Source organism: Xenopus laevis, chromosome 2S, assembly GCF_017654675.1.
Source record: "Xenopus laevis strain J_2021 chromosome 2S, Xenopus_laevis_v10.1, whole genome shotgun sequence".
Taxonomy (NCBI): Eukaryota; Metazoa; Chordata; class Amphibia; order Anura; family Pipidae; genus Xenopus; species Xenopus laevis.
The window spans coordinates 39,080,684-39,094,102 of record NC_054374.1 but is presented as its reverse complement, the minus strand read 5'-3'; the positions used below and the strand labels follow the sequence as shown (position 1 = coordinate 39,094,102).

Here is a 13,419-nt window from a genome sequence, read left to right as displayed (position 1 = left end):
GTTAATATCTTGATGGATAAATCATACATTTCTAGGTTTGGCACACGTATGGCTTCGCTCATATCTCCACACTTCGCCAGGCAAAAATTCGCCAGGACAACACTAATTCACTAAAATACGAAGGTGCGTCCAGGGCACTGAACGATGGCGAAGTTTCGCTACCGTAAATTCGGCAAGCGAAGCCCTAGTGTTGGCTAACTTGCATACGCCGGGAAGATAAAGTTGAATGGACGTATATGTTGCAGCAAATACATTACACTACACAAGCCCAGGGAACCTCCTTAATAAAATAAAATAAAGTTGTTATATTGCCCTACACATGTGCCCAGTGTATAGTTTATGTGCCATATGTTAATCAATGTAGGGGGGAAGCCGGGTACCCTAAAAAAAAAACTGAAAAGTTTTTTGGGACTTAGAAAAATGTTCACATTTTTTTTGAGGAAGTCCTATCTACTCTATTGCACTTTGCCTGGTCTGAGGTGGTGAAGGGAAGTCTGGCGCAAGAGGTAATGTTCAGTAAAATGTCCATTCGCCAGAGAGAAAATCCTTCTGGCGTTAGAGTGCAAGGTAACATTAGAGTCTATCTCCTTCACTAGCAAAGTAACGCCAACGACCGTTTGTAAATTGCCAGAGTTAGTAAATTTACCCCTTAGTGCCTTTAATTACATTACCCCATTGGAGTATTACCGACTAATGGTTCAGATGTAAGAAACAGAAGTCAGAAAGGAATAAACAAATACAAATTTCAGGAGCAATTTAAACCTTTAAAAATATCTGTTTATTGGAAATATGTTTTTTTATTATGCAAAAAAACACTTTTCAGGCAAAAATCTTCTTTAAGGATTTGAACTGACCTGAGCAGGTTTCAGGCTGAATGCAACTGCTGCAGATGAAGGTAGATATAAACAACAGTGTGTAAGTGTGCATGGAAATGAGAAGGAATGGTTTATAAACATCAGCATAAGAATTACAGTTGAAAAGGAAAAATGTGGTGCTGTATTTGGTGCTGGTCTCAGCCTGAGGTGGTTGCAGGTTTTGTTTTGTGACACTAGAGGGCTGTGTACAGCTGCAGTTGCACAGAGATAAAACATGGCCATGATATAAAATAGGACAGGGCTGAAGTGCTTTAATCATTACAATTTGTTTGCTTTATTCTAATACATATCCAATTTAGTCTATTAGTTAGGGGGCCAAATTAAGTCTCATGTACTTAGTTCAGTTTCAGGTAGATAACCTCTTGCACTAGCAATGTCAGCCAGTCCCATGAAAGTCAGAATAAAGTTGGCACGGGTAGTTCCTCACACTGCAATAACGATGTTTGTAACCCCTGGAAATGCTAAGCCTCTATGTCTGTACTTTTTCTCCTTGCCATCCATATCAGTTCCTTAGGCATAGGGAGGTTAGCCACATGATCTACACTAATTTTCAGGTGTATGTATTACAGAATTGATCCTGATCATTGAGGCCATAATAAATGTATTTTCATTTTGTTTCTTTTTTCTTGCAGCCATTGGCAAATGACTTCAGTGAAGCTCCACCATCATTTCCAGTGGATAGTTCCTAGAAAGATAACTACCAGGAAGGTTCTCATATGGCAGTAAGGGCAATAGCACAGCAGAAATTTAGTTGCCTGCTTGAAATACCCCCTGTGTACTACAAAACAACCAGCAATACCTTTCTATTGAATAATATATTAGTCTATGTATAATTGCTGGTTCACTCTTTGCAGCAGTGAGCATATTCAAGCAGTAACACATTTGTTGCCCACTCATGAGCATGTTTTTGCACAGGCAATGGAACACCTTCTCTGTCGTTGTTCTCAAGCTTTTTCTGTGTGTTCAAGTGTACAAACTTATAGCTTGGCCCTTATAACAGCCAGTAACAATGATAATATACCATCTATGGCAGACAACAAAGGTCCTGGAAACAAGTACTAGATTAATAAGAGTCTCAAAATTGCTCCCCTTAATGCTCATTCACTAAGCACTTGCATCCATGATCTTGCTGTGTTCTGCCTCATATTCAAAATTAATAATTTGATGCAAGGGGCAGAGCATAGTGCAAACATGTGCCCATTGCCGGTGAAAGTAATTAATTTCTTGATTTTCATTATAGCCCCAGTACCTTGTTAATTTGCTTTTCCTAATTGGACTTCTGTTACAGGCCTTGAACAGTTTGCCACCTCCCTGCTTGACTTCTGCTCTCGTCTCTTCTAATTTTGACTTCAAATCTGATCTTCTGGCAGCCTTAACCACATCCTGATGTCTGTATCTGAGATTCTGAACACCCATCTTCTGTTGTGGGGCCTCAGGAGGGTATCCTCAAAGATTAATTCTATCTTCAGAGGCGCAAGAGGAGCTGACCTTGATTTACACTATACAATGGTAAGCCTGGCAAGTTTTGGTGTTACTCAGTCAGCTACATCAGGCTGATGCCACCAGGTCCTAAATGCAAAGACATGTTCCATTTGTTATGGATGTTTTTATACAATTTTTTTACTGTGATTTTCTCTATCCCCTTAGTGTTTTTTAAATCAAGAGGAACATTACATACATAACACATCATACATATATAAACATCAATTTGGACTTACTAACCAACCCCAGTCCAGTTGTTACCTATAACAAGTGATTAGGGGGAGGGGATTCGGTTCCCCCTTTCCTTTGAATTCTGTCTCATGCAAGATTTAGGGTAGCAATGTAGTCTCCCATGGCCAACACCAGTGTGTGGGGAAATTGAGCCACATATTGCTACAACACACACTCACACTGGTTTATATGGTGGAGGATATATAAGTTGGCTAATATTATTTCATTGCTAATATTGCATGGAAAAAGACAACCCTTAACTACCAAACGCAACACCACATACAATACCACATTTCTCACCCACTTAATTCGATCTTGCCCACTCCCACACCTTGTGTATTACTCCCTTCCCTTTAGACTGTATGCATAGGGCCTTCCTCACCTTTTTGTACCTGTATTGATTGTGATGTTTGTTACTCCATATATTCTATGTATGTAATTCATGTGATATAGTTGTATAATCACAGTTACTTTACAGTGCTACGCAATATGTTGGCGCTATATAAATACATGTTAATAATAATAACCCTTCCCTTGCCATCTGTTTATATGTTGCCTAGTTTAAATGGAATGCTTTTGTGGCTCAGTATGGACACGCCAGAGGAGTAGGTGGAGTAAGTTCCCACCCATAGCTTTTTCAATGCTAGCAGTGTACTGCCAGTTACGTGGGTCTCCTGTAGGAGTGCAATCTTAACTGCTTTCTGTTTGAAAAAGTCAAAGGCTAGTAATCTTTTGATTGGGCAATTTAGCCCCATTGTGTTGCAGCTAAGGATTTTTACACTTATGTCTTATCTATTGGATATGTGTCACTTGTGTCTGCCATTATGTATATCACTCTATGTACTATGTACATTACTATGTACCCTGAGCATAAGCCATTCAACATAAAATACATTAACAAAACATACCCAACATCCCTCCACTTCTACCTTCAACATAGGTAGAATTAAACTTAATTCAATCTTAGGGTGCATGTGGGTGGAGACTCTTTAGCAGGGCCCAGTGTTTTGGCCATGGGCAATAAAATGCCATTTAAAGAGTCTGGGCTTATACCTCTTCCATTTGGGGCCCACAGTTAGACATTCACAGCAAGATTACTGTCAGATGCATTAGTTGTTCTGTCTTTAGTAGTAGCAGTAATGTTGTGGTCGTAGATTATTCTGTGCCTAGTTCTTAGTGTAAACTAATAAACCAGTTTCTTTTTACTTTATCTTGTGGCCCGTGTATTTTATAGTGTGCCTGAAGCACCCTTCTATCGTATTGCTGTCGGTATTCCGTTCCTGAGCTGAGAGTCTGGGGATGGTGCATCTGGACCACTGTTTCAACTTGGTGAGTGTATCAACATTTGTTATATGTGGCACCCTTTCAGATTGATAACACATAGATTGTTCTGTAACCACCATATAGTTTGTAGAGCAAGAACTCAAAGAGCAGTCCTCCAGGCAAACTTGTAAAAACAAGCATGGTAACTCTGTTTTCTTCAGAGTGCTCTGGAAAGCCAATATTGTGGCAGCGGATTGAGATTTCTCAATGTCCTAAATATATTGATAATGGGTTGAGTGCAGAGGACTTCTTGTTTTTGGCTATCTAACTTTATTTCATCAGTCTTGGTATTTATCAGTGTGGATTAGGATTCTTTTGATGGTCGTATCTCCAGTAGGATGTCTTTGAGCTTGGACTCAGTGGTAGACACTACTGGTATGGGTGAGGACGGAGCACTTGATAGGGATCTGGCACCATTTAGGTGGTCACCCCTTGAGAATGTTTCCAGCTGTGCAGCAACCAGGGATACTAGTTTTTGTGCCGTAGTAGTGGGTAGTGGGTCCAAGTGGTTTGATTTGGGTCAGTGGTATTAAGGCTGTGGTAGATAAAAATCAGAATTATGTGGGGCTTGGAAGAGGAACGTTCTGAGACAAGTCTAATATTTAGCAGCAGGCCATGCTACCAAGGTCTTATATATCCTTTTAAAATTTACTGTGCATGAGCTGGTTTATTTTTTTTGTAAATGTAAACAAAACAGTGAACTGCGTTTATAAGGCCTTATTAAAATATCCTTGTTAAACTTACTGCACATCCGCTGTGTTTTCTATTTCTGTGGTGACATGTTGGTCAGTAAAACCAGTAAAATGGTGCGTGTGCAGAACCAGCTTAAACGGGTTGTTTACCTTCAAACTAGTTGTTTTCAGAGAGATCACTAGAAATGAGTGTAAAATGTCTTTTTTTCACCTTGTTAAGCAGCTCTGGGAGGGGGAAGTTGCAGACCCTGTAAACTGTTTCTAAACTGATACATTTAGTTGATACATTTCTTATCTTTTCCCCTGCTGAGCAGAATCTCTGGGTTTCATTACAGGCAGCTGTTAGAATTGATACAATAGTTGCTAATACTCCAGAGATGCCGCTGAGAAATGTATCAACTAAATGTAAAATTGTAACAGTTTAGAGTCTGCAGCTGAATTACTGAGCTGTCAGACTAAAACACCACACGAACATTCAACTTTAAACTTAGATTTTGGAAATACTATAAAAAATGAATAATGGAAAGTAAATGGAAAAAAAAGTCTTTATTTCTGGTAAACAATCTGAAACCATCTGAACTGAAAGAAGTGTTTGGAAGGTGAACAACCCCTTTAAAGTGTACAGGAATGACGTCTGTGCAAACTAAAATATACCTGTGAACTCCAGGTACAGTGTTGATTTTTTTTTCTTCCAGAAAACCATTACAGAGGTTTGAGAGACAAGAACCGGGACAGTCATTGGGCACTGGACTTTATTAACACCCTTGCTTCTCCTTTAAAGGGGAAGGAAACCTCGTCGGCGCTTCCCCCCCTCCCGTGTGTTGCCCCCCCTCCCTCCTCCCCGCGGGGCAAATGCCCCTAACTTGTTACTTACCCTTCTGCGCAGGTCCAGTCCAGGGAGTTCACAGCCGACATCTTCTTCCACGCGATCTTCTTCCTCCTTTGACCGGCGTTTTGGCGCATGCGCAGTAGGAGCATTTCGCTGGTACGGATCTTCTGCGCATGCGCCAAAAGTCACGCGCATGCGCAGTAGATCGTACCGGCGAAATGATCCTACTGCGCATGCGCCGGTCAAAGGAGGAAGAAGATCGCGTGGAAGAAGATGTCGGCTGTGAACTCCCTGGACTGGACCTGCGCAGAAGGGTAAGTAATAAGTTAGGGGCATTTGCCCCGCGGGAGGTGTAGGCCAGGGGGGAGGAGGGAGGGGGGGCAATACACGGGAGGGGGGGTGGGGGGTTAGCGCCGAGGAGGTTTCCTTCCCCTTTAAGGTTTGTAAATAATACTAGGGATTATGGGGCAAATTTACTAACCTCTGAAAATTCGCCAGTGACGGCTTCACTCATATCGCAACACTTCACCAGACGTAGATTCACCAGGACAACGCTAATTCACTAAAATCTGAAGTTGCGTCCAGGGCGTTGAACGCTGACGAAGTTGCGCTACCATTTCTGCGCCACTGCACGAAGTTGCACTAGCGTTGGCTAATTTGCATAAGGCGGGAAGTTAAAGTACAATGGACGTATATGTTGCAGCAAATACATTACACTACACAAGTCCAGGATACCGTAATAAAATAAAATAAAGTTGTTATAATGCCCTACACATGAGCCCACCGTATAGTTTATGTGCCATATGTTAGGAAATGTAGGGGGTAAGTGGGTTACCCCAGAAAATTTCTTAATCTTTTGCAGCCTATCACCCTGAATATGGAAATACCCAGCCTTTTTTGGGACTTAACAAATTTTTCAACTAAATTGTGAGGAAGTCTTATCTACTCTATTGCACTTCGCCTGGTCTGAGGTGGCGAAGGCAAGTTTGGCGCAAGTAAAATCCGTATCTTAGTGGATTCATAATAATCCCTGGCCTTCATGCAGTATGCTAAATACTCTACAGCCACATACATTCTCTATTTTATTGTCAGTAGTCAGAGGTTGGGACATGGCAGCTGATAAGTTGAAATGTAGATGTTGAAACAAATCATGACTCCACTGCACCAATCAATACCATATGACCTGGACCTCTTCTGCAACATGCCATGCAGAAATGCAGGATTCAGCTTCACAAATAAATATACAAGTGAATGTGCCATATTTTTGGATATTTCTTATCTTTAAAATTCTCATAATATATTATAAAGTAACAAAATGTTTTGTTGTTTGTCTGTAGAAATCAGCAGATGATTTTAATGAGATTTCACCAGAAGTCCCTGTTGATACCTCCAGGAGAGAGAGGGTAGAAGAACTGTCCTACGTGGACCCCACCTGGCATTGGCAGGAGTAATGCATTCTTCTGTGCTCATGTAACACAACATCAGTATTGCCTGGATAGCCAGTGACCAAGCCAACATACCATCTATGGCAAACTTCAGCCCCTAACATCAGGTCTGCCTGCATTATAAATCTGCAACAATCTACAGTGTCCAACCACCTACTGCTGCAGCCCATTGTATCCACCAGTAACCTCCTCAAACAACAGGAGGCACAGTGGTAAGTGAAAGTAAATAAAAGCCAAAAAGTAAATCTAGGATTAAATATGATCAGATTAAGGCTATTTAAGGATTAAAGACAAATGGTCTGTATAAAATATATAGCATGGGTAAGGTATATTGTATAAATGAAATACACTTTTTTAATTTTAAACCTAATTGCACTTACAGAATAGTAGATGATAAAATTATATTCTGGATAAGGGATCTTTCTTTAATTTAGAGCGACATGCCTTAAGACTTTTTTTAGAAACTTTTAAAAACTCCATAACATCTCGTAAGTAATTTCATTTATAAGCGAGATTCTTCTAGGTTATATTCTGAGTACAACATGCAGTTTTATCGTAATCCAAAAATTGATTATAAGGAATAATCACAACCCACTTAGGGGTAGATTTATTATGTGGTGTAAAAGAGTATAACATCGCCAGGCATCACCATGTAAAAAACTGTCTTTTTCTTTGAGCAACTTCTGCCAGAACTTGAGCAGTGCCAAATAACAGCGACAAAACTGGCATTCGCATGATATAAAATAAAGCACACGTTGATTAATTCACCTTTTTCGATCCTTATACTTTTTTCTGCTAATTTAATTTTAAACAGCATAATAAATAGGCTCCTTAGTGTAGAGATTGCCCTGTTTGTCCAGCAAAATAGCAACTTTTCTATCTGACCTCTCCTGTCTTTTGTTTTTTTATTCTTTAGACAGGTATGTTCCCCACCTCAACAAGGCCCTCCATCCTCCAATTTTATATTCAGCTTCACCCATCCGATTATAGGGTGCCAGGTAGGTATAATCTGGGTTTTTTTTAAATGTGTTATGGATTTTATATGTTTTTGAATGTTTATGAAAGTTTATAAAGTTTTTCTCAATTCATGTAATAGAAGCTATATATAAGTTAATATAGAAAAAAAAAAAAAACACAAAAAAATTAGATTATATAGAATATATTATAGATTATGTTACAAAATATATGTATAGATGTATAGAGTCATATAAGAGTTTATATAATGTATACATTTAGGGTATGAGTGGGATATATAAGTATAATTATACAGTACAATATAGAGTCTTATGTGTTTGGGATGAGGGTGGGATATATGGGAGAAATTTTGTTTAATTTATCCATAACTAGGGGTATAGGTAATACATTTTGGGTAGATTATGTTTAAAATAAAATTATAGATAAATAGACTGATTGGTTGGTTGGTTGATTGATTGATATGTATGTATACAAGTTTAAAAATGTGGTATATATAGGAAATGGGTAAAGCAGTGGGATATTAAATAATTTAATTGCACATTTAATATGTGGTATAGGGGATGTGGTGAAAGTAATGTGGAATATGGCAAATGGGATATAAGATAATATGTGAAAATATAAAAACTAAAGGGAAAGGGATATGTAATAAAATATGATGGATCTGTTATATGGGATTTGGGGTATAAGGGATGTGAGATATGGGATATGGTATGAGGGATATAGGACTAGTGGAATGGTGTAATAAATAAGGCAGTAAGGGATGTGGAAACAGGGACATAGGGATCAATAATGTGGCACAAAAGATTAATGAGTAGAGATGTGGGCTTTGGGATAAAATAATAGATATGGAAACTGAAGATGGGTTAATGGGTATTAAGTTAAAATTATGGAATATGGGTACTTAAAAGGACATAGAATTAGAAATGTGGGTTAAGAAATGTGCCATATCCTAGGAGAGTATTGCAGCAAATCATAATAGTAAAATATGAAGGTAAAAGATTATTTGCAGTTTACTTACTGTATGATTCTCTGCAATAAATATGAATGGAAATGTGTGTGAATGTAAATAGGGGACCCCTAGTGCAACAATTTACAAGATGAGCACAGTTCACCTTGTAGTTGGCTGCACAATAATTTGAAATCACTTTTAAAATGTAAAATAACCTATATGAGGAGGTTGCTTTCCTTTTTGTTAGTTAGACCCAATAGTAAGTTATAATGCAGCATATATAGGCCCATTTTTAACAATAAGCCCATTAGTTCCATGAATGTGTTGGTGAATGGTTAAGGGAAGTTTATGGTTTAGGAATAAAGTAATATTAACAGACTAGGAAAGCTGTATGGCCCAAAATGCTGCTCAGTCTCACCCTCCTCCTTTCACACCCAACCCAGAGTCCAATAGTTAATGACAAAGTAGAATCATAATAATCTCTTATCCAGTCCTTTTAGATAATAAAAGGATACTGGATTAGATTTAGTACAATGTTGATCCAGGGATTCGTCCGATTGCCGTTAAGGAGTCAGGAAGGAATTTTCCCCCCATCTAAAGCAAATTGCTACAGATGGGGTTTTTTGCCTTCCTCTGGATCATCTAGAAGTTAGGTAAATTTAATATGATGGACACGCTCACCCTTAATTAATATATAACAGTGTCCTTAATCCAGTCATAGAATCCAAACCTGTTAATGTAATTTTACCTAGAAAATAGTTTATATCCAAAGCGGAGAGGATTCAATTCCCAGCTACCTGTTAGCTATAGAAATATAGATAATAGTGTGTGAATGAATGTGAGTGTATGGATTTAAAAGATTGTGTGTGTGTTTATTAGTACAAAAATCCCAATGGGGAACGTTAGTTCCCTACTCCTCTCCCATGGCGGCTTATATCAGCCAGTATCTGGCCAGATAGGGAACTATTGCAGCAAGTCATGGGGTGAGCCATTTGCTGCAATAGGTGTGTGAATGGACAGTAACGTGGTTGAAGCCTTGACGTGGCGTTACTGCTCACATGTATATCATGTGCCAATTCAACCAACAAAGAGGGTATAATTTGCAGTAGCAACGTTAATATCTTGATGGATAAAGTATAAATTTCTAGGTTTGGCACACATATGTCTTCGCTCAAATCGCCATACTTTGCCAGGGAAAGATTCACTAGGACAACGCTTATTCACTAAAATGCGAAGGTGCGTCCATGGCACTGAACGATGGCGAAGTTTCCCTAGCGTTAATTCAGCAAGCAAAGCCCTAGCGTTGGCTAATTTGCATACGCCGGGAAGATAAAGTTGAATAGACGTATATGTTGCAGCAAATACATTACACTACACAAGCCCAGGGAACGTTAATAAAATAAAATAGAGTTGTTATATTGCCCTACACATGTGCCCAGTGTATAGTTTATGTGCCATATGGTAGGAAATGTAGGGGGAAGCCGGGTACCCTAAAAAAATACAATTTTCAGGAGCAATTTAAACCTTTAAAACCTTTAAAAATATCTGTTTATTGGAAACATTTTTTTATTTTGCAAAAAAATACTTTTCAGGCAAAAATCTTCTTTAAGGATTTGAACTGGTCTGGACAGGTGTGAAGAGTGTGTAAGTGTGAATGGAAATGAGAAGGAATGGTTTATAAACATCATCATAAGAATTACAGTTAAAAAGGAAAAATGTGGTGCTGTATTTGGTGCTGGTCTCAGCCTGAGGTGGTTGCAGGTTTTGTTTTGTGACACTAGAGGGCTGTGTACAGCTGCAGTTGCACAGAGATAAAACATGGCCATGATATAAAATAGGACAGGGCTGAAGTGCTTTAATCATTACAATTTGTTTGCTTTATTCTAATACATATCCAATTTAGTCTATTAGTTAGGGGGCCAACTTAAGTCTCATGTACTTAGTTCAGTTTCAGGTAGATAACCTCTTGCACTAGCAATGTCAGCCAGTCCCATGAAAGTCAGAATAAAGTTGGCACGGGTAGTTCCTCACACTGCAATAACGATGCTTGTAACCACTGGAAATGCTAAGCCTCTATGTCTGTACTTTTTCTCCTTGCCATACATATCAGTTCCTTTGGCATAGGGAAGTTAGCCACATGATCTACACTAATCAATAGGAGACTCCAGATTGGGTGAATCTGTACATCCCTGTAGGTACATATTTAATAAAGGACAGGTGCATATGAGCCAAAATCCTTTTCTGTTGATGTTAGCAGAGTTTTCAGGTGTATGTATTACACAATTGATCCTAATCATTTAGACCATAATAAATGTATTTTCAGTTTGTTTCTTTTTTCTTGCAGCCATTGGCAAATGACTTCAGTGAAGCTCCACCATCATTTCCAGTGGATAGTTCCTAGAAAGATAACTACCAGGAAGGTTCTCATATGGCAGGAGTAAGGGCAATAGCACAGCTAGTTGCCTGCTTGAAATACCCCCTGTGTACTACAAAACAACCAGCAATACCTTTCTATTGAATAGCATATTAGTCTATGTATAATTGCTGGTTCAATCTTTGCAGCAGTGAGCATAAGCAGTAACACAAGTTCACTGGCAGAGATATAGAAATGATAGTGCTATTCAAGGGAGAGGTATTTCTGGGCATTTTTTGCCCACTCATGAGCATGTTTTTGCACAGGCAATGGAACACCCTCTCTGTCGTTGTTCTCAAGCTTTTTCTGTGTGTTCAAGTGTACAAACTTATAGCTTGGCCCTTATAACAGTCAGTAACAATGACTACAGACTACAAAGGTCCTGGAAACAAGTACTAGATTATTAAGTGTCTCAAAATTGCTCCCCTTAATGCTCATTCACTAAGCACTTGCATCCATGATCTTGCTGTGTTTTGCCTCATATTCAGAATTAAAATTTGATGCGAGGGGCAGAGCATAGTGCAAACATGTGCCCATTGCCGGTGAAAGTAATTAATTTCTTGATTTTCATTATAGCCCCAGTACCTTGTTAATTTGCTTTTCCTAATTGGACTTCTGTTACAGACCTTGAACAGTTTGCCACCTCCCTGCTTGACTTCTGCTCTCATCTCTTCTAATTTTGACTTCAAATCTGATCTTCTGGCAGCCTTAACCACATCCTGATGATTACTCAGGAACAGGGGTCCCCAACATTTCTTATCTGTGACCACGTCTCAAAAGGTAAAAGGAGTTGGAGGATCACATGCATTGAAAAAAATGTCCTTGCGTAGGTGCCCAAAATTAGGCTGTGTGGTGGCTATTTGGTAACCTCTGTGTGGACTGGCAGCCTACAGGTTGTTCTGTTGGTGGTTATTGATGCAGCCAAAATTTGCCTCCAGCGCCTGTAATTCAATAATAAGCACCTGCTTTGATGCTGAAAGCAACATCCAAGGAGTCGGTGGAGCAACAGGTTACTCACAAGCCACTGGTTGGGGATACTCGGCACTGGGCTACAAAAGAAACATTCTTAATTTGTAAAGCATATTCAAGGAGCAGTTTATATCTTGTATTACTGTACCTGCATGTGGTTAAAGCCTGTGAGGTATTACCATTGGTATCATAGGCCCTTAGACAGTATTAATGGTTGATAAGTTGTGTTGTAAGAGTAAATTGTGTTAGGGGGTAACGGGAGCGACTGTGAATACCCATTAATTTTTTTGTTTTAATCATTACCACTGAAAATCGGCAAGTTGGAATTTCTTTACTCCATCCTTCCATATATCTTTTTTCTTGCCCCAACATCCAGTAGATGAGGAGTGAGTGAACCCTAGATTAATTACTTTGTTAATTCTCTTCAACTGTTAGAGAAAAAGAACACATTTTCCATATACCAAGACAGACACACATATAGAAGGGGCAGAAATATGTTTGCTGTGGTGCCTTTTTGTGAGTCTGTTATGATTTGGCCAAAGCCAATTTCTGATCAAACTAGTAGTACTAACAAACTGCACCTGGCACATAGAAGACAATACTATATAAACCCCTGCCCAAAAAATGTTGTAGGCTAAATGGTTACATTATGTGCCAAGGACACAATTTGCCAATTGAACGAAAAAAAAGGTGTGCTATTGTGGACATTTAAATGGTTTTCAATAATATATATACTGTATGTAAGTAGTGATGGGTGAATCTGACCATTGCGATTCGTCAAAAATTTTCAAACGAATGAAAAAATTCACCAAGATCCATAAAAGTCACAACAATAGTTTCACCCATTGAAGGCCATGAGGCATCATTTTTGAGGTGAAAGCAGTGAAAAATTTTACTCATCACTATATGTAAGTTATTATTGGCATTTGTTACTTTGACATAATGACTTATGGCACTGGTTAATACTGCAATCCCCACATTACCTTCTATGACACGGAATGTATGGCTTTAGGCAAAGATTTTCTGACAAGCAATTAGGCAATGAGTATCAGATTATTTATTCAGAATGTGCATTGAGGTACAGACATTTGTCACCACCTCCTATCATCAACAGCCCATGTATATATCTGCATTAGGACAAGCCTGTATAACTCTCTACATATCGGGACAAATTCTCATGAAAATGAACTGTGTTGATATCAATGCTGAATGGACAAAATATAAGCAACCTGGCAG

General features: G+C 38.9%; 1 protein-coding gene across 3 annotated transcripts in view; it reads left to right on the top strand.

Annotated features, from left to right (window-relative positions):
- LOC121393110 (protein kinase C delta type-like) overlaps positions 1-9,818 on the top strand; it is a 37,925-nt gene extending 28,107 nt beyond the window's left edge. For all 3 annotated transcript variants that reach the window (XM_041583675.1, XM_041583674.1, XM_041583676.1), the window contains 2 exons: positions 6,770-7,089; positions 7,794-9,818. In XM_041583675.1, coding sequence (XP_041439609.1) covers positions 6,770-6,883 — 114 coding nt within the window. In that variant the 3' untranslated portion in view covers positions 6,884-7,089; positions 7,794-9,818. The remainder of the gene's footprint in view (positions 1-6,769; positions 7,090-7,793) is intronic.
- Positions 9,819-13,419: the final 3,601 nt, after the last annotated feature.